Genomic DNA, 27,456 nt, shown 5'->3' with positions numbered 1-27,456 from the left:
GGTTAAGAACAGGCATTCCATCCATCACTAAGCAAGCACCTCCTGGGGGTTGGCTGGGCAGAGCAGCCTTCCCCCTTAGGCCGGGAAACATTATGACCTATCACAGATAGTTCTAACCGGACCTGTGCTATCGGACGCAGTAACACCCCCACCGTGGGCTGTTCCGTCTGTTATACCCTCATGACAATGGTTCCCACGCATGGTAACCCATGAGCTTCCCCAGGTGGACCTCCACCTCGCGGTACTACCCAGTCCCCCCCTTCCATGCGTTCTCCTCCAAGGACGAGACCATATCTTATCTCCACCATATTCCTCCCCACGGGTAGGAGGTGGCCTCTGCAGCGCTTCTCTGATTAAGAGTTGCGCTTTTCCCGGTGTAAAACCGAGCCGGACTGCCTCTCGCCTGTAGAGAGCTAAGGCCCCGTCCGTGAAAGGTACCGGTCAGGGCTGTACCCATCTTTCTCCCAGAAAGCTCTGGAACCCCCCGACCACCACACTGGTAGGTTACAAGTTTCACGAAAGCGTCGAGCTGACACGCCCAGGCTTGTTACCGTCGCTTCGCTGAGATTGTGACGCGATACAGCGTTTGTGGCGTTTTCCATAGATAACCCCATCTGTCGTTCTCGACACAACGTCGAGAGACCGACAGAAAGGGAACGTCTTGGTTACGTATGTAACCTCAGTTCCCTGATGGAGGGAACGAGACGTTGTGTCCCTTATGCCACAAACACGTATCGTATTCTGCTGCAGTCGTGAGAGGATCTCAGGCTCTTCAGAACAAGAGGTAAATGAATGCTGCACGCCGGCTTCCTTTTATACCGGATATCCGGGGGCGGAGCCCGGCATGCAAATTTCATTCGCCAAATTTCATTGGCCTTTTCTATAGTAGTCAGAGTTGATTGGTTCTCAAGGGCGAACCCCATCTGTCGTTCTCGACACAACGTCTCATTCCCTCCATCAGGGAACTGAGGTTACATACGTAACCAAGACGTTTCTATAATGTTTTGATTGATTTCTAGGCCATTGATTAGATATTTTGGTGGTTATAAGAGAATTGCAATGCAGTTTGTGTGGCGTTCTGTGTGGTTACTAGGGCGTTGCTAAGGCATTCTGATGGTTGGTTTTGACCTAGCGGGCCAGTTGTGGACTAGTTGTAGGTCACAAAAAATAGGTAATTTTTCATACACCATATCAGGACTTTCTGATGTGGAGTTTTTGTAATAAAAGTCCCCTCTAAATCATATATAGACCTTTTTTCCTCTAAATTCAGATAGGGATTAAAAATAAACTACCTGTTTCTAGAAAATTATTTCACCTCAGAATCATAGAACACCATCTCAGATTGACACTCAAACAATATGAGGTATTTCTGATGTGGAGTTTTTTAATAAAAGTCCCCTCAATATCCTATATAGGAAGATTTTTCTCTATATTCAGATAGGGATTAAAAATAAACTACCTGTTTCTAGAAAATGATTTTACCTCAGAATCATAGTAAGTACACCGTCTCAGATTGGCACTCAAACAATATCAGGACATTCTGATCTGGAGTTTTTTAATAAAAGTCCCCTCAATATCCTATATAGGAAGATTTTTCTCTATATTCAGATAGGGATTAAAAATAAACTACCTGTTTCTAGAAAATGATTTTACCTCAGAATCAAAGTAAGTACACCGTCTCAGATTGGCACTCAAACAATATCAGGACATTCTGATGTGGAGTTTTTTAATAAAAGTCCCCTCAATATCCTATATAGACTGTTTTTTCTCTATGTTCAGATAGGGATTAAAAATAAACTACCTGTTTCTAGAAAGTGATTTCACCTCAGAATCATGGTGCACCATCTCAGATTGACACTCAAACAATATCAGGACTTTCCGATATGGAGTTTGTTATTTAAATGCCTTCAAAATGTCTCATATATGCTGACTTTTACATTTTCAGTTGTGAAAGGGAAACTTTACATTAGAAATCAAAAATTTGGTTTGTGTTTTTATTCACTGCTGAGGGGATGTTTTTCTTAACTCCATCACACTTCAATTATATCCTTTTTTGTGATGCTTATACGGAGCCATTATTTAAAAGTAATTACTAAGTTTTGACAAAGACGTAATTATTTTGATTTTTGTAAATTATTTAAGTCTTTGAGATGCTAAAAAGTTTTTTGGCATTTGTTTTTGATTTCTTAGTGTAGGCATTGATTCTTTGCTCTTGAGTATGTGAACAGCTTTCCCTGGGTATGTGAATGTACATCTTATTGCTATGTTTTTTAAATTATTCTGATTTACACATATTAAAACCCATTGATCACAATAGTGATCATGAATAGTTATTTTTCTTTCAGTGAGTTACTAATGGATATTTTTATGTTTAAGAAGTTTAAGAGTGTTTTTTTTCTTTAATTTGTCTCATTTGACTCTTTGTATATTTTCAATATATGCACTTATTGTATAAATTACAGAAGTATGGTACATTTAACCATAAAAATTCATTACTCATTCCCCATGTTGCCTATTGACTTATATGCTGCACCCACTGCTTTTTCCCCTATCAACCATCATCTCATAGCATTATGGGAATGTGTTTTTTCTTGTTGACTAAAGTGAACAGGAGTTTTGTGTAAGTTTTCTTTTTTGTTTTTGTAATCTGTCTAAAAGAAAGACAGCTGAAGGGTCCTATTCAATGTTTTGATAATAATCTTGAATACAAGGGTGCTGGAGGGTTCATGGGAGTTTGCCCAACAAATCCACATGTTTTGTGGATTTTGAGAAGGTATTCGACTCTGGAGTATGGGATTCGGGACCCTTTGCTTAGGGCTATCCGGTCCCTGTACGACCGGAGCAGGAGCTTGGTTCGCATTGCCGGCAATAAGTCAGACTTGTTCCCGGTGCATGTTGGACTCCGGCAGGGCTGCCCTTTGTCGCCGGTTCTGTTCATAATTTTTATGGACAGAATTTCTAGGCTCAGCCAGGGGCCGGAGGGCGTCAGGTTTGGGGACCACACGATTTCATCTCTGCTCTTTGCGGATGATGTTGTCGTGCTGGCCCCATCAGACCAGGACCTTCAGCATGCACTGGGACGGTTTGCAGCCGAGTGTTAAGCGGCTGGGATGAGAATCAGCACCTCCAAATCCGAGGCCATGGTTCTCAGTCGGAAAAGGGTGGCTTGCCCACTTCCTCAAGTGGAGGAGTTCCGGCCTCAAGTGGAGGAGTTCAAGTATCTGGGGGTCTTGTTCACGAGTGAGGGAAGGATGGAACGGGAGATTGACAGACGGATCGGGGCAGCTTCTGCAGTAATGCAGTCCCTGTACCGGTCTGTCGTGGCGAAGAAGGAGCTGAGCCGCAAGACGAAGCTCTCGATTTACCGGTCAATCTACGTTCCTACTCTCACCTATGTTCATGAGCTGTGGGTCATGACCGAAAGGACAAGATCCCGGATACAGGCAGCCGAAATGAGCTTTCACCGCAGGGTGGCCGGGCGATCCCTTAGAGATAGGGTGAGAAGCTCGGTCACTCGGGAGGAGCTCAGAGTAGATCCGCTGCTCCTCCACATCGAGAGGGGCCAGCTGAGGTGGCTCGGGCATCTTTTCCGGATGCCCCCTGGACGCCTTCCCGGGAAGGTGTTCCGGGCATGTCCCACCGGGAGAAGACCCCGGGGAAGACCTAGGACACGCTAGAGGGACTATGTCTCCCGGCTGGCAAGGGAACGCCTTGGTGTCCCCCCGGAAGAGCTCGAGGAAGTGTCTAGGGAGAGGGAAGTCTGGGCATCCCTGCTTAGACTGCTGCCCCCGCGACCCGGCCCCGGATAAGCGGAAGAAGATGGATGGATGGATGGATAATCTTTGTGTTCTGTTATTACTTGTCAGGCTTCCCTGCACACACCAGAAACTTTTGTATTATACTTGGCTGAAGGGCAATAAATGTTTTTATTTATCGCCCACAAAAACACCACTAATAACATTTACGTGTTATCTTTAGAAAATTAAAGGAAACAATGACTTCGCGAAGCATTACACAGGAATGATTTCCAATGCTCCACTACAGAAGGAACCAAACAATTACTTTTGCAAAGGTCTTGTTAAACACATCGATAGGTATCTTCTTCCCTATGCTGCACTGTGGAGTGGAATAATGCTAGGTAAGTCATATTTAATTACGCATCATAACCCTTCTTTAAAAAAGTGGCTATGCACATAACGCATAAGATTATTGTGATATTAAGGTGATCTTGGTCGCCATGGCACAAGTTTTTTTATTATGTTTCAATGCTTGATTTTAGTTCATAAATGCTTTGACCCATACTGTGTATGTGGTCAACCCAGCAAAGAGCCTCAAAGAGAAAGCTGAATCCGGCTGTGCTGCAAAAAACTTCAGGTATTTTTTTATTTTGTTTAACAGAATAATTGACAGTCAAAATGTGTCAGGACTGTGCATACTTGATGTACCTTGCTCTACACCTCTTCAGACAGTTTAATGCTGATCCAGAAGAATGTCTTTATATTATTTAGCATACTTTAATGAAACTGATATTGACACATATCAAACAGTTATACAAGCTATGAAATATTGGCTGTCCACGATTTTGCAGCTCACACATTTTTTGGGGGAAATTAATTACCCAATAAAATTATATTATTATTACATTTTATTTATATTTTATCTAAAAAAGGATGTGAAATTTTGCCTGCTTATTATTCACTCTTTACGCCCCGATACTTTATAATTTGTATCAAATGTACCTATTTTTTTCTGTGTTCTAAATATCAATTTCAATAACTATCATAAAAAATCACATTCAGCAAGTACCTAAAACTAAGAAGACAGTGCCATGGGAAAACAGAGTGGCAGAACATTAAATGGAAAGGAGGAGTGCTGACCCATCCAACCCAGCAGGATTCCAGTAGCTGTGGCGTCATTGTTACCATGGTATGTGAAGTAATGCAGAGTAATATGTGAAATATAATTTTATTTTTAAGTTAGTTTGCTGATAGATGTTGTCTCTACATTACATGCACTTTTTATTTTTAGATAGGTTTTGCTTGTGGATTTATCTACATTATACAAATATACATTTGGAATGGTCTCCTTTAGTTTTTTCAGCAGCGGTATCTAATGCATTGAATGTTGATGCTTGTTTAGATTGCAAGGGAAGTGATGAAGGCCTTTCCAGCCGTCCCAGTCATAAGCTTTGGGACTTCCAAAAGAGAAATGGCAATCGAAAGAGGAGTAATGGGTGCCCAGATACTGGAATCATCAGGTTTGTTAAGGAATTGATTGTATGTACTATGGTGCAATGATAACAAAATGCAGTTTTGTCAACAATACACTCACAAAAATAAAGCGCCTTAAAGGTTGTTCACAGCGATCCCATAGAAGAAACATTTTTTGTTCCCCAAAGAACCATTTAGTTAAAAGGTTCTTCAAGAACAATCTGTTTCTTGATTTTTGTTATCTGAGGAATCTAGTTTTGCCACAAAGAACCTTTTGCAAAACAGAAAGATTTTTGTGGAACCAAAAGGTTATTCTATGACATTTAATTACCTTTCGAAGCACCTGTATTTTAAATAGTGTATCCTAAAGTAGTTTTAACGTAACTTGTTGAGGAAAATTTCATTGAACTTGATTGTTGAAGAAAATCGTTTTTAACTAATCTTCAGACAAAACATCTATTTTTTATGATCACATTACTGTCTAGTAAAATTAATTTAAATAAGAAAGATTTCAAGAATGTCAAAATTTTGAGCAAATTACATACCGGACAACACAATATGTTGTGGGCTAGGCTAATCAATATGTCCAGGTTAGCAAAGGCAATTAAACTTTAAATACAGTTAATAACACTCATGAAATCTAAGAGAGTAATAATTGACTAAACAATTTGTTTTGACCCTTTTTGGCTAAATTCTTCAACACATTGGTTAGTAATATCTCTATCAGCACTGAAGGTTGTCCGGTAAATTTAATTCACATATAAGTTACAGACAGCTTCTGGCACAAACACAAAGGGTTCTTATAATCATTAGTAGAGTGCAATATCTTGTATTTATTATTGAACCTAAAGCAATAGTACTGTATAAAAATCAAAAATGTGATTATAGGGGAATGCATGCCTTTACCTGGACAAAATCAAGAAGCCTTTATTACAGTGGTAAAGATTGCTTTTTCTCAAAAAAAAGGTAGTTGTAAAATAAATTACACTGTAAGTTATCTATGAGGCAAGTGTATCAGGGGAGAAGTTAAATGGGAGTGTTGAACAAAACGGGAGTAGTTTGACAGCTGCAATGATTAACCCAGATGATTGTATTAACTCATGGCTGGAGATATAAATTATGCCGTTAGAAGCAAAAATCAATTACAGATATTAAGAGAGATTGAGATTAACAGAAATTTTTGGACTCTTGACAAAGTATACCTAATGTTGATGTAAAAGTACACAATACAAAAGAAATCTTAAACGGGTAGTTCACTCAAAACTAAAGGTACTTTTATAATTGACTTACTTTGTCATTTTAGACCTTAATGACTTTTTTTCTTCTGCAGAAACCAAAAAAATATATTTTGAAGAACATTTGTTATTAAAATAATACAATGGACTGTACAAAGACAAAACATGTCTTTAGTGTTAAGTTTTCAAAGACAAATAGGGTGAATCAATAACATTTGGTGTTTAATTTTCCATGAAGGGTCAAATTTAGTATTAATATAAATATAGATAAATAATAAATACATGCATGCTAAATATAATCTAAAATAACTAGAAATTTGAATGCCGTATTTGCTGCACAAAATTAAAATATGTTAAGCTTATATCGGTTTAATTGTTTACATATTTTTTAGTGTTTGATGTAACTGTGCCATGTGTTCAATGGCAAAAGCAATTGGCTCTGGGCCTCCCACTACACACTGGGTGAGTTTTTTGTTTCCTTTCACATTTCAGTATCATTTCACATTTTGGTCTCATTTTTTAGTCTGTGCTTGTGTAGTAAAGGCTGAATATGAAGGATAATTAATACAATTAAATAAGTTATCTTGTAATCTGAAGATATTTATAATTTCATTGAAATTGTACCTTTCCACTCTAGATCCAATGTGACTGTTGTGACAGGTGGTTCCATGAAGAGTGTCTGGGATGTGAAAAAAAAGAACTGAAACGAGCAAGAGCACACAGCTGGAATTGCAAGCTATGGTCTTTTGAATGTCTTTAAAACATTCAGAAAGTTTAATGACAATTGTGTTGGTTTCTATAAGCCAAGTGTACGTGTATTATAAAAACAGTATACTGTATATAGGACATTTGGGGGGGGGTATTTAAAAACATATCCCGATATTGTTTAAGTGCAAATCAAAAATGTTGTATATATGTGTATATGTCTATATAGAATATTGAGGATACCTTTATTAAAGAGCTCCACATCAGTAAGTCCTGATATTGTTTGAGTGTCAATCTGAGAGGGTGTTCTATGATTCTGAGGTAAAATCATTTTCTAGAAACAGGTAGTTTATTTACTCCATCCAGGGTGTATCCTGCCTTGATGCCCGATGACTCCTGAGATAGGCACAGGCTCCCCGTGACCCGAGGTAGTTCGGATTAAAGCGGTAGAAAATGGAATGGAATGGAAAGGTAGTTTATTTTTATTTTTCATCTGAATATAGAGAAAAATCTTCCTATATAGGATATTGAGGGGACTTTTATTAAAAAACTCCACATCAGAAAGACCTGATATTGTTTGAGTGTCAATCTGAGATGGTGTTCTATGATTCTGAGGTGAAATAATTTTCTAGAAACAGGTAGTTTATTTTTAATCCCTATCTGAATTTAGAGAAAAAAAGGTCTATAGGATTTAGAGGGGACTTTTATTACAAAAACTCCACATCAGAAAGTCCTGATATGGTGTATGAAAAATCACCTTTTTTTTGTGACCTACAACTAGGCCACAACTGGCCCACTAGGTCAAAACCAACCATGCCTTAGCAACGCCCTAGCAACCACCCAGAACCCCACACAAACTGCATAGCAACACTCTTATAACCACCGGCGGCGCCAGGGGGGGTCTTGGGGGGTCTCAAGACCCGCCCAAAAAACGCCTTGACCCCCCATTTGACCCCCCACCGCCTCCGTGATTAAAAAATATTTAATATATATTAAAATATATATATCCGGGATAAAGATTTAACAATGGTCCTCTTCAAACTACGCAGAACAATAATAATTCATTATTTATTCGACATATAAAAAAATATAAACATAAGAATCACTGCGACGCCCCATGAACGCGAGCCCGCAAGTGCTGCAACGTACTTTATATCTTTAAGCTAAAAATGGATCGCTTCGTCATACCTAAAAACAAATTGACAGCAGACGGAAATAGGACTGAAAATATACCCGTTGCAGTGGAGGGCGAGCCCTGCTTGAACCTAGAATTAGAAATAGAGGACACCGAGGAATTAGAGCAGTGGTTCTCAACTCTGGCCCGCGAGATCCATTTTCCTGCCGAGTTTAGCCCGAACTCTGATATAAAACACCTGAACAAGCTAATCCGCGTCTTTAGGAATAGACGCGTTCAATTTAATGCGTCGCTGCGCAAATCTATCAGAGTATGAGATTTAAGTACCGCGAGAGCAATTCAAGTGCAGATTGTTCTGTACGGATTTGAATCGCTCTCGCGGTACTTTAATGCGATATGCCAAACAATCTGTGGAGCCCTACATTAAGTTGAACGGGTCTGTTCCTGAAGACACTGATTAGCCTCAACAGGTGTTTTATCAGAGTTTGGGCTAAACTCTGCAGGAAAATGGATCTCGCGGGCCAGAGTTAAGAACCACTGAATTAGAGGATTAGGAGGTGGGACCGCAGCAACTCGCATATGGAAGCATATGTGTTGCAAAATTCTATTTGCAATGTAATATGCAAAATGGCAATGCAGTATGTAAATTGACAATGCAATTGTGTATCTAAATATACAATTCAAATAACGTATGTGCAACATTAAGTGCAAAATGAAAATAAAAATTAAATTATATCAATTACATTTGGGAGTTCCTACATGGGTTTTATGATTACAAATGAAATTGATATAATTGAATTTTTATTTTCATTTTGCACTTAATGTTGCACATACGTTATTTGAAATGGAAAGGATTTAACAGGGGATTTAAGCCATGGCCCAGACGAGAAACCAAGACAGCCTAAATTAAAATCATAACCCTGTCGTTCTTTCGGATCTCAGGGGCAGCATCCAGGGGTTTTAGTTACTCGTGGTTCAAACAGTACCAGTGTCTTGAATATTCTGTCAAAAGACGCGGCTTTTTGTTTTGCCTGTCGTCATTGTTTTCACAGTGTGCATGGATCTGGTTTTATTTGTTTAGTAGCAGTAATATGCAGTTATTAGCCGTGTCCACTGTTTTGTTTTTGGTTTTCATGAGACCCCCCTTGAAATGACCAGGACCCCCCATTGCCCCCCCAATCAAAAGTATCTGGAGCCGCCACTGCTTATAACCACCAAAATATCTAATCAACGGCCTAGAAATCAATCAAAACTTTATAGAAACTGAAGAGTAACCATAGCAACATCACTAGCAACCGTTAAAACACTTACAAATGAAAGAGTCCGAAACCGCTTTTATTTTGAAATTTGTCGTCCCGCCCTCCTACCGCAATCTTTCATATATGCGCGCACAGAAAACCAATGTGAGGGCTGGCTTGACCGACGTTTTCAAAGTGGAGGCTGGCCTGACCGCAGTTTAGCTTCTTGGGGACCATCTTGCGTTTCTCTTCTTTTACGTTTTTAAAATAAAAACTTTTGTGTGTGTGTGTGTCTGTGCCTGCGTGCGTTTGTCTTTGTGTGTCTGTGAGCGTCTCTGTATGTGCGTGCGAGGGAGCACGCGTGTGCGTGTGTGCGTGTGTGTGTGTGTGAGAGAGAGAGTGCACAGAGGATGGGCTGCTGCTTGCTGTCTAAGTCATGACATGCTGAATGCCCCTTGAGATAACCGTGAACTTCACATGGAACATCCATCACCCACTCCCCTCACCATATATTACTTTGATAGAACAGTTTTTAGGCAGCCTATCTCCACCATGAATATTAATCACATCCAAAAGTACCTACATGTTTGAAAGTGCAGTATTCTAGTGCAGAGCATGCAGTACGGTTTATGCATTATTAAGTAATTTACGTGTATATTTGTAAAAAGCATAGTATACACCGTTTTGTTATACTTTGCATATCTATAATTAACTGTCCCTCTTACCTCTTATGTAAATTTATTATTTTCATCATTGATGTATTTTATTTTTATTCTATATATTTATTTTTTTCCATTTCCTGTGTTTGTCTATACTGTATTTTTTCATTCTGAGCTCCTAAAACCACAACACATTGCTTGTCTGTGTGTGCACAATTGGAAAATAAAGCTTATTCGAATTTGTTTCTGATCCATTGCTCTTATACAATTTATTATACTCTTGATGGTCTTAGCCAGTGCGTACAATTTGGGGTGCCATATCTCGACTTTCTTTGAGGGTGCGTTAGACGTTCTACGTTGGAGTTATACCCAGTATTCGTGACTAACATCTAGCCAAAAAGCAGATAGTTTTATTGTAGAATTTTGTTGCAGAACATCGCTGGAGACCCATCTTCTGCAGCGTAGTGAAAATCTCTTTATGTGTTTTGACAGTTTCAAATAAGTCTTTAATTAAATCAGCATATGATTCCAGTGCGGCCATGATGTCGATACGAAATTACTAAAACAATACTGAGTTAATAACTGCAAGATTTTTTTTTCAGGATTCTTTTAACTTTTTGCAATTGCGGCAAACTTCCAAGTGCAACACACACACAAACACGAAGATAACTTCCGGTTCACGCAAATCGAACAAATTAAATATCAAAATCGGTCGTGCCCCCTTTATTTCATTTCCTATTTTTGATCTGATCATTAAATCAAAATTACGACAAATGAGCCGTTATTTGTTTTTTGGTATCACATTTATAAACGAATAACGAAATAACAAACCGTTTTTTAATTTTCCAATTTTGCAATCTCAATTGAATATGAAAAGAACGAATGATACACGGATTATTTTGCTTAATTGCTTGTCTATTTTTGTTTTGTTTTCTCTCCCTCTTTGTTGTTGGGAAATGTTACCATGGAACCATGGAAAAGAAAAGAGTGGAAAACATATTAAAAAAAATTCCATACTTTACATAAGGATTTCTTTCAGGTTTACATTTATTTATTTATCATATGTTTTAACTTACAAATAAGGAATACTTTTGTCAGGAAATGGATAGGAAGAACCCAGATGCAGATAGATGTATTAAACTAAAAAGACTGTTAATATATGTAAATACAAAACAAACCCAGGATGGGGCGAAAAACTACATTAAACAAGGACTCAAAAGAAAAACTTCCCCCTAAGGGGGCAAAACGAAAGATGACAAAATTAACAAAGTCCACTTGACAAAATCCACAAATCGGTGCACAGTAAACAGGAACAAGGCAATCCAAGTCAAGACATGAAAACGACAGGGATGAAAAACGACAATGATCCGCACATGACAATACACGAGTGGCATTACATAAGGGAACTAACAAAGGAAGATAGAAATGAGCTGGTGTTGGTAATGAGACACAGGCGGAAAGCTAAACAAGGTAATGAGAGGAGACCTGATGCGGCTGGGAGAGGAGCCTTTGACCAGCTCCTCTCAGAGCTGCTGCCGTTCCACCAATTGTGGGACCGGCTGATAAACCATCTCCTCTCGCTCCGGAAAAGGTGAGGGTCGTCCATCCGAGCCACCAGGTAGGCACGGACTAGCACCTCAGGAACGGAAGCCCTCCTGGCCCAGATCTAGACTTATCTACCGACGGACAGATAACTATGTGAAACACACATCATTTCTACCCTCCAGTGTCAAGGGTTGTATATTTAAAAGTATATGCAATGAAATGATCAATGATCAACTTTAAAACAATTGTTCTTAATAAACATAATACGAGAAAAACTGCAGAACAAGGATTTCAAATATGCTTAGTTGAGTTCATACATATTGACCCACAAATCTTTTAAGCTTTCACCCCCGTCAAGCCTGTATGACATTGATAGACTTGAACCCATGGAGGACACTGGCCAGGTTTGTCAACATTAAACTAGCCTGGAGCATCTTGGAACCTGTCATCTCTGGAGTGAACTGAACGGGTCTTTTCATGGTCTCTCCAGGCTTCAGTGTGAGTCTGAGAGACAAAAGAACACAACATTTAGAAAATGATTTATTGTAAATTCTGTGTTTGTGATTTGCATATAACAGCAGCGTGCGCACACAAGCAGACAGAACACACACATTTTCAATAAAAGTGTAATTTACAGTTTCTCAGGAATGCTGCCAGTCAAGTCAATAAAAGTTTATGAAACACAAATAAAAGATCAATCTATTGTATTTTTCCAGTGAATCAATCTCAAGTCTTTATGTAAGTCACCCCTCCCTGTTCGCCAGCATAGTATGTATGTGACACAGTATGCATTTGTATTTTTCCTCATTTGTCCCTGGCTTGGATTAAACTCTCTGCTAAACAAATAAATGCTGATGTATTTGATGTCACTTTTCTCATTTCTCGGGTATTTGAAGCAAGTTGCAACCCCTGAAACAAGTAAGAATGTAAAAACAGACTGTATATACCTGATTTGAACCTTCTCTTCCAAGAGTCCTGAACCCATAACCGTAAGCTCTCCATTCACTGGAACGGTGAAGGGGCTCGTGAAGGTCACCGTGGCAGTTTGCTGCGTATTAACTACGACAGAGTTCTCGTTGGCGATCTGGAAGAATGAGAGTGATCTTTCAAAATTGATATTGATACTTGTCACATGTTTATCTAATAAACGTGTATTCTCTCCATCATACGGCAGTTACACGACTGTTTATTTAGTCCATCTAGTTAAGTTTATGTGTAGGTTTGTCCATTACAGGCTGAAATACCTGTATAGTGAGAGTAGGACTGATGAGGTTAAACTCTTCAGATGCCAGTGTTCTCTTCTGAGTCTTCATGTCCTCTATAACCACAGCCAGGTTAACCAGATAATCCTCCCTCACCTCTTTAGATGCATAATCGCTGGACAAAATCTCGTGTTTGAAAGTCTTAGCTGGTGATAGATAACAGGAATCAGTCATAATCAGACTCTGATATATGATGTGTCTGCATGGAGGACATACAGGCTTTGTTTTTATATATGTTGATAATGCATATTGCATATGTTGATATTGCAAACTTAAATAATTACATTTTTGGCAGCACAAATTATTTAATACTGTTTAATGAAGCTGAAGCAGATTTCAGAAGATATGTTCGTTTTTATATCATCTTACAGGATTCATATTTTAAGGATTTGCTGGATAATAAAATATGAATGATCAATTTCACTTATTTACGATTTACATTTTGTTTGCCATCCTTTAGTACTCAAATTTCCTCTTTAGTTCAATAAATAACTTAATAATAAATTGTAACTGAATACAATCATCAGTAGATCAGTAAACTTTGGATCGTCGTCTCTCTAGCGCCACCACCGGCTTAAAGTTTACCTCTGTTCAGCTTGGTGAATTTAATTCACACTATTAGATTGTCCTTAATTGTGAACTTTCTCATACTTGTATCTTCTAAAGTAAATATGGTTCCATTGTAGTATACAGGACCGGTAGTTAGAAGTGAAAGTTAAAGCATCACGTAGGTTATTGTAGAAATCTTACTTTCTTTAGGAGCGAGCTTCAGGTCGTAATGAGCCTCCCAGAAGGTGTTGGTGGGATTGCTGTTGTACTCTTTATTCTGAGCGTTGACGTGCGCTTTAAGCTCTTTGTGTGTGCTCTCATTATTGGTGACAGTGACGTTGAATAAAATGTTTTGTCTGACTACAGGAGTCTTCAGAAGATTCAGAGACACAAAAACATCCTTAGGAGCTACATACAAAAAAATATCAAATGTTATAAAGCAAATAGACAAAAAGTTATGCATGTTTAGATTTTTTCAAATCTGTAAATGCTAGAACTTACTGACTCTTGTCGTCTCTTCAGAGCTAGGCCTATATGCTAGAAAAAGGTTAAATTGTTAGTAAAAAACATACAGATTTCAATCTAGTCAAATAATTTTTGTAATCAGCATGTTTGCAGTTTTACAGATTTTACAGCAAAACTGCAGATAAAAAATGAGATGTGTATTTTTTTTTTTTTAAGAATATATTTTGAATTCTTATCCCATTGGCCAATGAATATTCTTTTCTTGATCTTACTCAATTTAATTTCAATTTAAGAATGTTTGAACTTTTATTAGAAAACTTTTGTGGTGTAAGAAGTGACTTACCCATGAACACAGTTCTTTCATATGATAAAATGTGTTTGTTTTTGCAATTATGTCCTCAATATAAAGCCATTATCTGTCTTCTGTTTCTCTTACCTGTCTCAGTTTTGTATTGTGAGGTGATGTTTAACATTTTCATTGATCCTGGACACTTGGTGCAGATCAGAGATCCGACTCTTCTGGTGTCAGTCTCAGATGACAAAATCTTCCCGTCATGCACAATCATTGTATGCACATCAGCATTCACTGCAGCATAGAGAAATGGTACGTCGTACTCTGCCTCAACTCTCCTGTCACGAATGGCCCTCAGAGCAGCAGGTCCACATCTGTACATTCCTGCAGCAGAAGATTAAAAGATTCATTTGATTTGAAAAATATTGAAACAATTATTTCCTAATGTCTAAATATGATTTATTCACACAGGAGAACCCAAAATTTCCCTGCTGAAAAATGATTATGTTAAAGTTCCATTTAAATTCAAATTTACCCCGTTTACTTTGTAAGTACATATTAATAATTTTGTTGTAAACAATTTATCTGTGCTAATTCACAAAAAAGTATTTTCGAATTGTTCTTTATTCGTCTAATTTCACTAGAAAATACATTACAACACTGAAGTAAACTCAGTGAACTCATGGTTCAACTTGACTTCTATATCTGACCTGCGCTAATCTCCTGGGGTGTGGGGTCGAGTACCTGCCAACCATCAAACCTTTGACCCAGATCAGGCCTCTTCATCCACGACTCTACCCACAGATGGAAGTTCCTGAAAAATATTGGTCCTCAAAGTAAAAACATGATTGACAACAACATTTGGTCCAAAAGCATAAATGTAAATACTAGTGTTAGTCTGATTAACTATTTAGATCCTTATCCATTTATTGTGATTATAAAGCAGTGCCATCAGTCATTTTTCACAGATGTAACTCACCAGATGCTATCCTTACTGAGAGATAGCTTTTTCCCCAACTCTGAGTAATATTCCTCAATCACCATGTTTCCATTTGTGTCATGGGCGGAGCTAAAGTTGGTGACCACACGAGTTGGAATGCCAAGGGCCCTCATTACTGTTAGATGAATAAAACACATTGCGATTGAAAACCAACCGAAAGAATGCTGTTCATGCATTACAGTTTTTCTTTCAGGGCCGTATCTGACTGCAAAATAGCCTACAGTGGTAAAACTGATGTTTGTCTTACCTGTGCACATGACAGCAGCAAACACCCAGCACTGCCCATATTTAACAGGCCTGAATTGTGATTCTGACCATCTCCTGAGGATATCTGCACTCCCAGACCATGTTGATGGGTTAACGCCACCTCTGTATTCACCTGACCAGTTTCCTAACAGCACACCTCTATCATCCTGAGAGTTCACCTGTTCAAAGACAAATTGAGAGGAACAGTGAGTTAAAACTGAGAAGAATAGAAGATCGTAAAACAGTGGAGAGGAAAAGAGATGAGATGCTCACCATAGCTGAGATCACCCTGCCAATATAGACCGGATTGCTGCGGTTCAGTAAATCTCTTCTCCTGTCGGTTAGACACTGGGGACTCAACTCCAGCAGTTTCATACAGATGTCTAATATCCCCCTTTCATACTGTGACCATAAAAAATAAAATTTAAATATTTCAATTTATCTTTTAATGTTTTCCAACATGTGGCTCAATTTTGTTTATTCTCTTACCGGTAAGAAGTGAGGAATATAGACAGAGTCTGAATTGAACTGTACAATATAGGCGTTTAATCCTGTAAAATCCTTGCAATATTTCACTCTGTTTGGCAAAATAAGACATGGCTCACCTGACCAAAAGACCACGGTCTAGAGACGCAGTTACTCGGTGCACCTTTAAAGAGCAATCCAAAATCATTCCTTACATATTCATCTCTCAGCTCCTCAGAGCTCAGAAACACTGAATCACCTGCACAAGAAAAAATATAAAAAACAAATTTTTGACATGTGACCACATTACAAATTAACAATAATAATTACAATGATTTGGTTATTTTGATCTTTTTTTAAGTGTAAAAATAATTTATTATAATTGTAGAAATTACAATTCATTCATAATGAACAATTGTTCACATCTGGGGTGAGGCTCACCTTGACACCAGGGGTTGCAGAGCAGCGTGAACTGACCGAGCGAGTGGGTGCTCACACTCGTGCGTGTTTCGGCTCTCAGGCTGAGGCTGTATACCCCCACAGAGGCGGACGGTGTGCTGAGCACCAAGACTGATATTGTGCGGGGTGAGTTTGGATTGGGTATACCCCGCTCCAGAGTGGCACTCCATTGCATTGTAGATTGTTCTCCGGTCCCAGAGAAAGCCTGTCCAGACCAAGAGGCCGAAATTCCAGACACAGTCAGTCCAGACACAGGCAGTTCAACAGTTAACGGACCTGCACAGTGGAAATTATGAGAGGCCATTTGGTTTAGGTAGAGAGCAGAACAGTTGGGTCCCATTAGCACATATTGTACATAAAACAAATAAAATCAACATAATTTGATGACGTATTATTATTTTAGGAAGAATGTGGAAAATACGCAGAAACATGATTAGCAGTCACTGTTGACCTCTAAACAGAAACAAGAGAATTATGGAAAAGAGAGAATTATGGTTTCAAATACTGAATAATCCAGTATTGATGAATGCATCTTTGTGGGTGAGGATCTGGGCTGGCAATTAAACTGTTTTCAGTTCCAACCCAAGAATGATTCTTGAGATATAAACTGGATTTCCTGTGCTCCCTTGGAGTTTTGGAGTTTTGTGTGGAAATGCATGATAATTGTTTATTTATGATCATTGTCATGCATTCTCCGGTCTTGTCATTTGCCCTGCCCCCTCATTTCCTCGTTTAGCTTCCTGCCTGTGTCTCATTACCCACACCTGCCCATTGTTAAGTTTCCTAATCAGTTCCCCTATATCATGCCCTATATCGTGTTTGTTGTCCAGTGCTGTTGCGTTTTGCTTTGTTTGCATGAGGTTGCTTTTTCTTGTTCACCTTGTACCACCTTTTGGACTACCTTGCCCCTTTTGGATACAGTATGTATATGTAATCATGTCATTATCATTTTGTAAGTGATTTTAGTTCTCCTGTTTCCTCTGCTTTTGCCCCCTCGAGGGAAATGTTTTGTTTCTGTTTATTTTCCGTGTTGTTCCTGTTTATCCCTATCGTGAGTCTTATGTTTTTATTAACAAATTCTTGTTATTACATGTACCGCTGCCTGTGCTTGGGTTCTTTTTTCGTGTAAAACTGTGACATAAACACATAATTATATTCTGACTAACTATTAGTGACAACCTAACTGATGGATTTCAGTGCAATAGGCGTTCATGATATGGGATGATGCAGAACATTACCTAGGACAACTTGGAAGACAAGTTTATCCTGGCGTGGATCAAATGCCCGTCCATCGAAGCTCAACAAAATCTGAAAGGCCTGTCCTCTCCTCAGGACTAAAGTGCTGGAGCTCAGACCATTGGTCTTGTGGTTGAACTGGTTTTTGGCTGACTGCAGGTCGACACTTTTAAGCTTGAACACTACACAATACGAAAAAAATCATATCATGAACTATGAATTTAGCCACAAAACATATATTATTTACAAATATTGAACTATTATTATAATTGTATAGTAAAAAAATTTAATAATAATTATTTAAAATACTACAAGGTCACTTTTAATTTCTATATAGTACAATTTTTTGCAGGTTTCTGTAATGTCTTGCTTGCTAAATAGGAAAACTGTTAATAAATAAATCTAATATATAAAAATGAATGTCAAACTTACCATCCATGAGACTCTACCGAGTTGTTAATTTTCTGCTCAGCTGTAAATCTGTAAAGCTGTAAAGGATCCTGATCCTTCGTTTATTCTCCCCCTTTTTATAGGAGATTCTCGCACCCCTCCTTTCTGAAGTGTCATAAAACTGGTTGAACCGCAATAAAAACCTGCCAGATGATAGAGTCGACGCAACCAACACCTTTGACGATTACGCAATCCGACACACAGGAGCATTGTGCATTTAAGGGTGTGTGTACAGTAGTACGTACTATGTCCAGATACAGGATATTACACACACTTTTAATCTGACATCTTTAAAGGCACAGTTTATGAATTACAGCGGCCACTAGCGTTGTATTACATATTTGTAATGAATCTCTCAGTCCAAACACAACAGTGGCCTCCACTGTACAAAAATAAGTCATTCTCACGCAGTGAAGAGATTTTGCAGTTATTAGAAAGACTGTAGAAGAAAGAGAGAGCTATGACTTATTTCTCACATTAAATAAAAGGTCTGGATTTTAAGAATAAAAAGAAGGATACAGTCAGGCAGGAGCTATAGGACCTGTTAATATTATAAAGACTTTCCAGCAGAGACATGTTAGAACCTGCGGTACTAAGGCTTTAAGCAGAGATACTCGTACATATCTATGGAAATACTTTCCAGCAGAGAGACGTTGGAGAGAAAGAGAGAAAAAGATATGTACTGCCTGAGACCCATCAGACATACAATATCTAGTTATATTTCTTAAAAATAACAACAACACCCCTCCGGCACGGTGGTCGCCAGGGGGTCTGCCCCCAATGTCCCATGAACAATAGACGCAGGACCAGATCTCTGGTGACCACAGCAACCCAAACCATCAAGATAAGAGTATTTTACATCTGAATGGAATGTAGGGAGATGAACTCTCTTTACTCACTTTGGGGACAGACATACAATCCTAAATAGATATATGTACATCAATAAATCTATATAGAAAATGTACATGTAATCATTTATAACCTTTCCATGTATTGATGAAATACCGATGTAAAATGCATAGGATATAGCAATGTAAGCTGCTTTGGATAAAAGCGTCTGCCAAATGCATAAATGTAAATGTAAATGATGTTCTTGTTGTTATGTCTCTCTTAAACGATGTGTGTATAACTACTAGAATTATTAGATTTTTATTAACTCATTTAACCAAGATAATATGTAGATCATGTTTGGTGTCGGGCGCATTTGTGATTTCCTTAATGTTGATGTTTGTTGTGTTTTGGAAACTCTTTTCATATTAGTTTAATCAAACTTCCCTTTCTGTCGGTCTCTCGACGTTGTATCGAGAACGACAGATGGAGTTCGCCCTTGAGAATCAATCAACTCTGACTACTATAGAAAAGGCCATTGAAATTTGGGGAATGAAATTTGCATGCCGGTCTCCATGCAAATTTGCAGCATTCATTTACCTTTTGTTCTTCAGAGCCTTGGCTCATGACTACAAACAAAAGATAATTCAACAAATTCTTTTTCTACATTGCCGGATCTACGACGTAGAGCAGCGGATCGTCCCTACCTGCAGCGACCTTCCCCTGGGCGTCTTTGCAGTTCCAGAGGTGTTAGAGATTTTTTTTTAAAAAAAAGGTCATTTTCAGGACTGAGCAATCTCCAGCGCGGCATGTCCCACTGTTCTCTTGGGTGCGGCACCCTCATCGAAGAGGGGAATGTACACGATCGCTGCGTTAGGTGTCTGAAGCAGCGTTCGTTGACAGGGAGGGAGACTGGCACTCGACTCCGAATCCGAACTCCACCCCCAGCGGTCAAGCTCAGGAGGAAGCAGAACTGCCACCGACGGCGCTCTACGGGCGACCAAGGTGGCGGCACGGGCCCTGGGTCGGGCGATGTCCAAGGTAGTGGTCCAGGAGAGACACCACCGGCTCTACCTTGTGCAGAAGAGTGACACAGAGAAAGTCTGCTTTCTTGATACATCCATCTCGCAGGCTGTGTTGTCGGAAACGCCTGTTGTCGGTAACAGTTCCTGTGCCCCCACAGGCGGACCCCGGAAGCAGAGGTCGAGGGGCAAACCTCCACCCCGTCAGCAACCTTCTCGTGAGAAGTGACACTGACGGGAAGACACCAGGGAGAACAAACATTGGGCCCGACCTTCACAGCTACGGCTCTGATCGGTCGGTACGGGACGGCTCCTGCCTCGTCACCAAAGCCGGGCCCTTTTAAGGGCCGGGTGCCCACTTACTTGCAAAGAGTTTTCTGTTCTCCCTGGGTGTACTTGCAGCCGATCGCACACTCCACTGGACTGTGCATGGCAAACCCGACCTCACGTCCTGGCGAGGCATAGGGTCATACACACACGACAGCTGCTACCACTCTCAAACCGACAGTGTGTGCAGCTGTCCCGCCAGGCAGGAAACGAGGCGTAGCAAACCTTCCCTCCGGGGAACCCAGCGACATGGTTAGCTCCGCCAGCCATCGAACCACCCTCCGTGGGAATGGTGAAGCAGACCGTCCCCTTGGTCCCCCTGTCACAGTCCCTGGGAGCTCGAGAGCTGTTGAAACGCTGAGTTTAGGTTCTGAGTCCAAAGTTCCATGGCCTAATCGGACTCCCCAGAGGGGAGCCCCAAGCGCGGTTGGAGTGTCCTCCGCGTCCTCTCTCTTTTCCCTTCCAATTCTTGATTCCAAAAGCTATAAACTTCCGAAGTGGATCGGTGATGGTGTTTTAAATGCATACCTGCCCTGCCCCCAGATGGTCTGCGGCCCAATGCCATGAAAGCGATAAGTTTGCCAGATAAAGTTCCTTTGTTTCTCATGGCGCCTCATTTGCATAGCTCTGAAAGGATGGTCAGTTTGCATTTAATATCTAAACTTAGTTATGGACATAGTATGATGCATGCTATGTTTTTGTAACATAGCTCATCATATAGGGAATTCAAAGAGGAGTAGTAAAATATGAAACATGCAAGGCATTGAAATGTGAATCATCCCTAAAGTATGAATACATCAAATGAACCCTAAATCTAAACTTGTATATCTAATAGTTACAGACTATTTAAAATGGCTCGAGTGCCAACACACAACCTGCGCCTCTACCTGGACCGCACGCAGGACCTTAGAAGGTCCGAGCAGCTATTTGTCTGTTTTGGGAGACAGCACCAGGGGGGCCATTTGAGTTAGAATTGATTGGTTCTCAAGGGCGAACCCCATCTGTCGTTCTCGACACAACGTCTCGTTCCCATCACCAGGGAACTGAGGTTACATACGTAACCAAGACGGTTTCTTAGTGAACATCCAATCAGCTTCCACATGCAAAACAACATGTTGGAAAACAAAGGCCGACAACATTCCCTCCAAAGGTGCCATCTCCTCATTGAGTCAGTCACATCTGATATGATAACCTAACAGCTTAAAAGAGACCACAGTCTCTTCTGATAGCTGTTGGTTCTTTCTCTACTCTACCTTCTAACGTTTTGCTTTTCTTTTTGTTCAGTTTCTGTCCGTGCCATCTCTACAAGGGTAGAACTATCTCATAAGAATGGACTAGAAGGAGACTTCATCTGGACCCCTAAGTTTGTGTCAGGCTGCGGCTTCGTTTTTCCAGATAGAGAGCCTCTGCATAAAACTGCGCTACAAAAAAATGACTTTCTTACTTAGTCTCTTTTTCTTGTTTTCCAGTAAAAATGTCTAAAGGTTCTTGAATCAAGAATCATTTACTTGATGATTAAACTGACCTAAGAAAACAAGTCTTGTTTTAAGCACAAATTCACTCATATTTCATATCTGTTTACTAAAAACAAGCAAAAAAATCTGGTAAGAAAAATAATCTTGAATTAAGGTTGACCTATTTCTATGTCACTCAATTCAAGACCTTTCATGAATTTAATTGTGACAAAATTTCTGTACTAGTCAGGGCCGGCTCCCGGCATGGGCAGGGGTGGGCTGAGCCCACCTAAACGTCTGTCTCCACCTCCCAATGAAAAAAAAAAAAAGTGCAGTATTTTTCTATCGGCTGAAAGCAATGCCACTCTTCACTCACATAGCCAGGGCCGGATTATCCAATGGGCATTATGGTCACAGGCCCAGGCGCTTGGGGCCCAGGCAACGGGAAGAAAATTTCACATAACAGCGTTTATACACCATAATTATTCTGCTGTGCGCTTCTCTGGTCCGCGCACATGGAGGTGGGCACACAGAACTTTGTTTCTATATAAGGAAGTCTGTCTTTTAATTAAGTCACTTTTACTAGCCCTCTAGTGGCTTTTATTCAGAAGAAGCACATAGCAAAAAATCTAGAGACTAAATGTCGCCAGCTCTGTCCCGCGAGCGCGAGGTCTCTCTTTCCTGGCGCAGGGAACCCTTATCTTGGCATCATTCTGTACAGTGAGCGTAAGGAAGAAGCAGCACTGTAAGACAGGTGACTTGCGAATGAAATGAGTACAAAACAGCGTTTCCAACAACACGCCCCTGTTATTGACTGTTTGAATATAAAATATTGTGATAAAGTGTGGTAGTTGACCTATGTGTCATAGGGGTAATTGGAGGGGGGGTGTCCTAATGGGAGTATACAGGTGATGCGGGTAAAATCTAGCAGGCTATTTACGTTTTTTTACATTTATTGGGTGCGTGGTTCCTAGCCAATTATGAATTATTCTATATTGATATAATTTTGATCAGTAACTGCCTTATACTTCACCCATATTTAGCCTTCATTATTAAATGATCCACAGCGCTTTTACATAGCCTACATAGCCTAAATTACAACATTACAAAATGTTTACGTACACACAAATACGATGAAGCCATAATATATGGCAAAAGAAGTATACTTGCATATAAAAACCTACTTGTTAATGCCGTTTATTGTAAAACATTACACATATAAGAACGGGAGACTCGAGCTACACACTTGTTACACAAATAAAGTTTAACAAATGGACAAGTTACTCTTGAAGTATATTCATTGAAAATCCCTGCCCGTTTATTCTTGGAAAATTGATGAAAATTGCACTTAAGAATATTCTAAAGGACTTTCTGTAATTTATCTTAAGAAAGTTTGTCTCGGTTACGTCTGTAACCTTGGAGGGACAGACTGGGGTTTGATTCTGAGAACCTATCAATTCCGAGATAAAATTAAATCGGCAATGGGGTATAAAAGGAAGATGGCGGCAGTCATTCTTCTCCCTTTGTGCTGAGGAACCTGAGAGGTGCTCCTTGCAGCGGATCGGCAAAGCGTTGTGGCATGAAGCCACAATGTCTCGTTCCCTCCATCAGGGAACGAAGGTTACAGACGTAACCGAGAAGTTCCCCTTCAGTCGGCCTCTCTACGTTTTTGAGAGACAGAATGGGGACATATCTCTAGACGCCACAGCGCTGAGCCGTATTACGACCTCAAGCTTAGGGACACCGACTAGACTAGCGAGTCACGAGTGAGCGTTGCAGCGAGAAGTAACCTTCCAGTGGAATAGTTGTGGACATACTATGAAGCCTGTACTGACAGTCATCACGGACAGGGTGTTCGCCTTGTAAGTGAGGCGCCGTCCGGAGCCGTTGCACTGGCAACAACACTGCTGTCCTCTTAGAGAGTGTGTTACGGAGACCACATCCTGCCGTACTGGAGGTAACATGTGGAATACTGACATGGTCCCCCGAAGGAGATCACATGCGAATCGCAGGTGTACGCCCAGACCAGATGCCTGTCCTACACTGTAGGTTGTATAAGCAGGGCTGACACTGCTTCTACTCGGAGGTTGTAGAACCTCGCGAAGGTGCTGGTTGTAGCCCAACCCGCAGCTTGGTAAATGTCTATGAGGAGGCCACACTCCGTGTGGAGTGGGCTCTCACTGCAAGCGGACACGGGCGATCTTGGGATCAGTACGCCAAAGAAATGCCGTCCACGATCCAGTTTGCCAGTCTCTGTTTGGAGACAGCCCTACCCTGGTGCTGTCTCCCAAAACAGACAAATAGCTGCTCGGACCTTCTAAGGTCCTGCGTGCGGTCCAGGTAGAGGCGCAATGTCCGTAACCGGACACAGCACATTGAAGGTTGGGTTTTCCTCCCCTGGTCCCTGAAGGGAGTGGTGGGAACTTTGGGCAAGTAGCCGGACAATTTCTAGGCATCCCTGGGACACGGCAATGCCTGGAGGTCCCCCACGCTCTTGATAGAGAAAAGCGACATCAAGAGCATGGTCTTCATCGACAGAAGAGGAAGAGAAGCGTCTTCCAGGGGTCGAAAAGGGGCCGTACCAAGGCCCCAAAGGACTATAATTAGGTCCCAAGAGGGTATTGAGCGTGGTCGAGGTGGATTCACCCTTCTCGCGCCCCTGAGGAACCTGGTGACCAGGTCGTGCCGACCCAGAGACTTACCCTCCACGAGGTCGTGATGTGCGGCAATAGCGGCAACAGACACTTTCAACGTGGATGGGGAGAGGTTAGTCTCTAGTCTCTGCTGTAAAAAGGCCAGTACAGACACAAATGGGCAATTCCGTGGGTTTTCCCGGTGGGAAGAACACCAGGACGAGAACAGACACCACTTATAACCGTATAGGCGCCTAGTGGCGGGGTCCTGGCAGGCAAACAGGTCTACCTGTGCCTGCCCAAACCGCTCCCATAAGAGCAGGACTGCTCGGGGATGGAGTCGCCACTCTCCGCGGGGCGTCCTCTGACAAGAAAGCATTTAGGCTGTCTGGTTCAGGTCGCCCGTGAAAAATGTGGCCCGTAGGGATTTGCTCACCTGCTGACTCCAGATGTGGAGGCATCGGGCGAGTTGTGTCAACTGCCGTGAGTGCATGCCGCCCTGTCAATTGATGTCCCGCTACTGCGTGCCCGTTGCACACCGCACCCCAACCTCGCAGGGAGGCATCCGTCGTAACCAAGACGCGCCTCGAGACCAGCCCGAGCGGGACTCCCACTAGTGAAAAGGTCAGCTGTGACCAAGGTGTGAGGGTGCGCCGGCACTGAGGCTTGATCGTAAACCTCCTGGTGCCGGTGTGCCACGACATCCCTGGTACTCGACTCTCTAGCCTGTGCTGAAGCGGCAGCATGTGCATCAACCCGAGAGGGATTGCAAGGGTATCTTGTGATGTTAGGGATTACCCCTGCCGGGGACGCCATATGCCCCGGGAGCTTCTGGAAGTGCTTCAGTGGAACTACCAGAGACTGCCTGAACAGTCTCAGGCAGTTCAGCAATGACTGTGCCCGCTCGTTGGTGAGACGTGCCGACATGAGAACAGAGTCTAGTTCGATACCAAGTTAAGAGGAGCTCTGCGCTGGGGAGAGCTTGCTCTTCTCTAGGTTGACCCGTAGGCCCAAACGGTCTAGGTGCCGGAGCACAAAGTCCCTTTGCATACACAACACATCTCGCGAGTGTGCCAAGATAAGCCAGTCGTCGAGATAGTTGAGAATACGCACGCTTCGCTCTCTGACGGGAGCTAAGGCGGTCTTGACGAGTTTTGTGAAAACCCGTGGAGACAGGGCCAGACCGAAGGGCAGTACTTTGTGCTGGTATGCCCATCCCTCGAACGTGAACGGCAGGAACGGCTGATGTCGAGGGAGAATAGAGACGTGAAAGTACGCATCCTTCAGGTCGATTACCATGAACCAATCCTGGTGACGAACTGACTCCAGTCAGTTGTCCAGTCCGGTGCAGCCGGTGTCCAGTCCGGTGCAGCCGTTGTCCAGTCCGTTGTCCTGTCCGGTGTGTCAGTCGGCCTTCCTGCCTGCTTTCCAACCGGAGTCCAGTCCAGGACTTCTCCCGTTAAGCCCCCCGGGCCTACTGGTCTGAGTTTGTTCCCCCCCATCCCAACCCTAATGGACATCCCCCCATTAACTTTGTTGTTCCCCCTCCCCCCCCTCCCATGTTAGTTATTTTTATTGAGTCACCCCAATCCCCTGTTTATCCTTGCCTGTCTGCCCCTGATTTTGTTCTCTATATTTTGTTTGGTCTTGTCAATGTCCCAGTCTGTCTTGTCCTGTGAGTCTCCTTGAGGAGCGTCAGGATGTCGCTCCTTAAGAGGGGGGTTCTGTCACGGTTATGCCTATCATTGTTGGCTATCATATAGCCTATATATTGTTTATAGTCCATACCGACTGTCATATTTTCATAGAACATTCCTTCTGTAAAGTTTTTTTCATAGTAAATGCCCACTGTCTAGTATTTCCTAATATTGTATTCTGTATTTAATCACACTGTATATCCGGCACTTGCTAATTGCACTTCTGGTTAGACCTAAACTACATTTCGTTACACTGTACTTGTATATGTGCTATGACAATAAAGTTGAATCTAATCTAAAAAAAATGTATGATAGGCTGTGGTTTATGACAGGGATTTTCCATCTGGGGTGCGTGGACCCCATGGGCCCTCCAGAAGGTTAAGTGTTTATCTGATTTTTTTGCTACATGCTAAATTTCTGAATTGTTTGTATTTGTATTTTTCTAGTAGATATTTCCTTTTTTCCGCACTCAAAGTTAAAGTTGCTGTTATACAGTTCAAAGTAGGGAAGGAAGGAGGCAGGAACAGGAGAGCATTAAAATGAAGTTTTAATAAAATAAACAAACAATAACCCATGAAGTAAAAGGCTGGCAGCCACCTCACGGTCGACTGCCAGCTCCAAGAACATAAACACAAATTTAACCCATGTCCGGGCCCGGTCCTCTCTCGTCGTAAACTTTGCTGCTCGTCCTTTTATACTTCCGATCACCACAGTGAAAGATATGGAGCCTGTGCAACGCTCAGCTGACACTCATTATCACTCGTGTCACCGGCCACGCATCATTCCCTCACGGCTCTTGACCCGCCTTGCTCGTCACAGTTACATATTACAGTACCAAAACATATTGAAATGTCTCTTCAGGGTTATATACCTCCATCAATATTTGTAAGTTTGGAAAAAAAAAATTGTTATACTGTAATATCCACTCCAGCAACCGGCACCAAGCCCGGTCCAGCAACCGGCGCCGCCCGGCCGGCAGTTATCCAGCCGGAATCCAGGCCTTCCTGCCGGGTTCCAGTCCGGCATTCCCGCCGGGGTCCTTTCCGGCATTCCAGCCGGGGTCCGTTCCGGCATTCCAGCCGGGGACAGGGACTCTTCCCCACCCAGCCCCACCCCTTTTGAACATCCCCAAATGTACTCTGGTTTGCCCCCATCCCCCCTCCCTTGTTTGTTATTTTTACTGTCCCACCCTAACCCATTTATTGTACTTGCTTGTATGCCCCTTGTAATGTTTACCTTGTCTGTCTGGTTTTGGTCATTGTCCCAGTCAGTCTTGTCTTGTTAGTCTACCCCTTGATGAACGCCCGGAGGTATTCATTTAAGGGGGGGGCTTATGTCATGAAT

General features: G+C 41.5%; 1 protein-coding gene across 1 annotated transcript; it reads right to left on the bottom strand.

The window, feature by feature from the left end:
- Positions 1 to 11,211: 11,211 nt before the first annotated feature.
- Positions 11,212 to 18,291, bottom strand: LOC130424696 (protein-glutamine gamma-glutamyltransferase 5-like). Its single transcript, XM_056750573.1, has 14 exons — positions 18,134 to 18,291; positions 17,704 to 17,883; positions 16,448 to 16,741; positions 16,147 to 16,265; positions 15,815 to 15,943; positions 15,543 to 15,720; positions 15,275 to 15,410; positions 15,006 to 15,109; positions 14,440 to 14,679; positions 14,040 to 14,075; positions 13,740 to 13,946; positions 12,972 to 13,135; positions 12,675 to 12,811; positions 11,212 to 12,231 (listed from the first exon to the last, which is right to left on the bottom strand). Exons 1-14 carry the CDS (start codon positions 18,138 to 18,140, stop codon positions 12,081 to 12,083), a joined length of 2,082 nt encoding a protein of 693 aa, XP_056606551.1. The 5' UTR covers positions 18,141 to 18,291; the 3' UTR covers positions 11,212 to 12,080.
- Between the last annotated feature and the right edge of the window lie 9,165 nt (positions 18,292 to 27,456).

The sequence above is a fragment of the Triplophysa dalaica genome, chromosome 6 (genome assembly GCF_015846415.1).
Source record: "Triplophysa dalaica isolate WHDGS20190420 chromosome 6, ASM1584641v1, whole genome shotgun sequence".
In the NCBI taxonomy this organism is placed as follows: Eukaryota; Metazoa; Chordata; class Actinopteri; order Cypriniformes; family Nemacheilidae; genus Triplophysa; species Triplophysa dalaica.
The sequence above is the reverse complement of the archived record's forward strand: the minus strand, read 5'-3'. Positions and strand labels throughout refer to the sequence as shown.

What these genes read in the sequence shown, in the direction of transcription:
- LOC130424696 (XM_056750573.1), bottom strand. An exon ending in TGTCTTCCAAGTTGTCCTAG is followed by an intron (nt 16,742 to 17,703) that starts GTAATGTTCTGC and finishes TCCACTGTGCAG; the next exon opens with GTCCGTTAACTGTTGAACTG. An exon ending in CTGCAACCCCTGGTGTCAAG is followed by an intron (nt 16,266 to 16,447) that starts GTGAGCCTCACC and finishes TTTCTTGTGCAG; the next exon opens with GTGATTCAGTGTTTCTGAGC.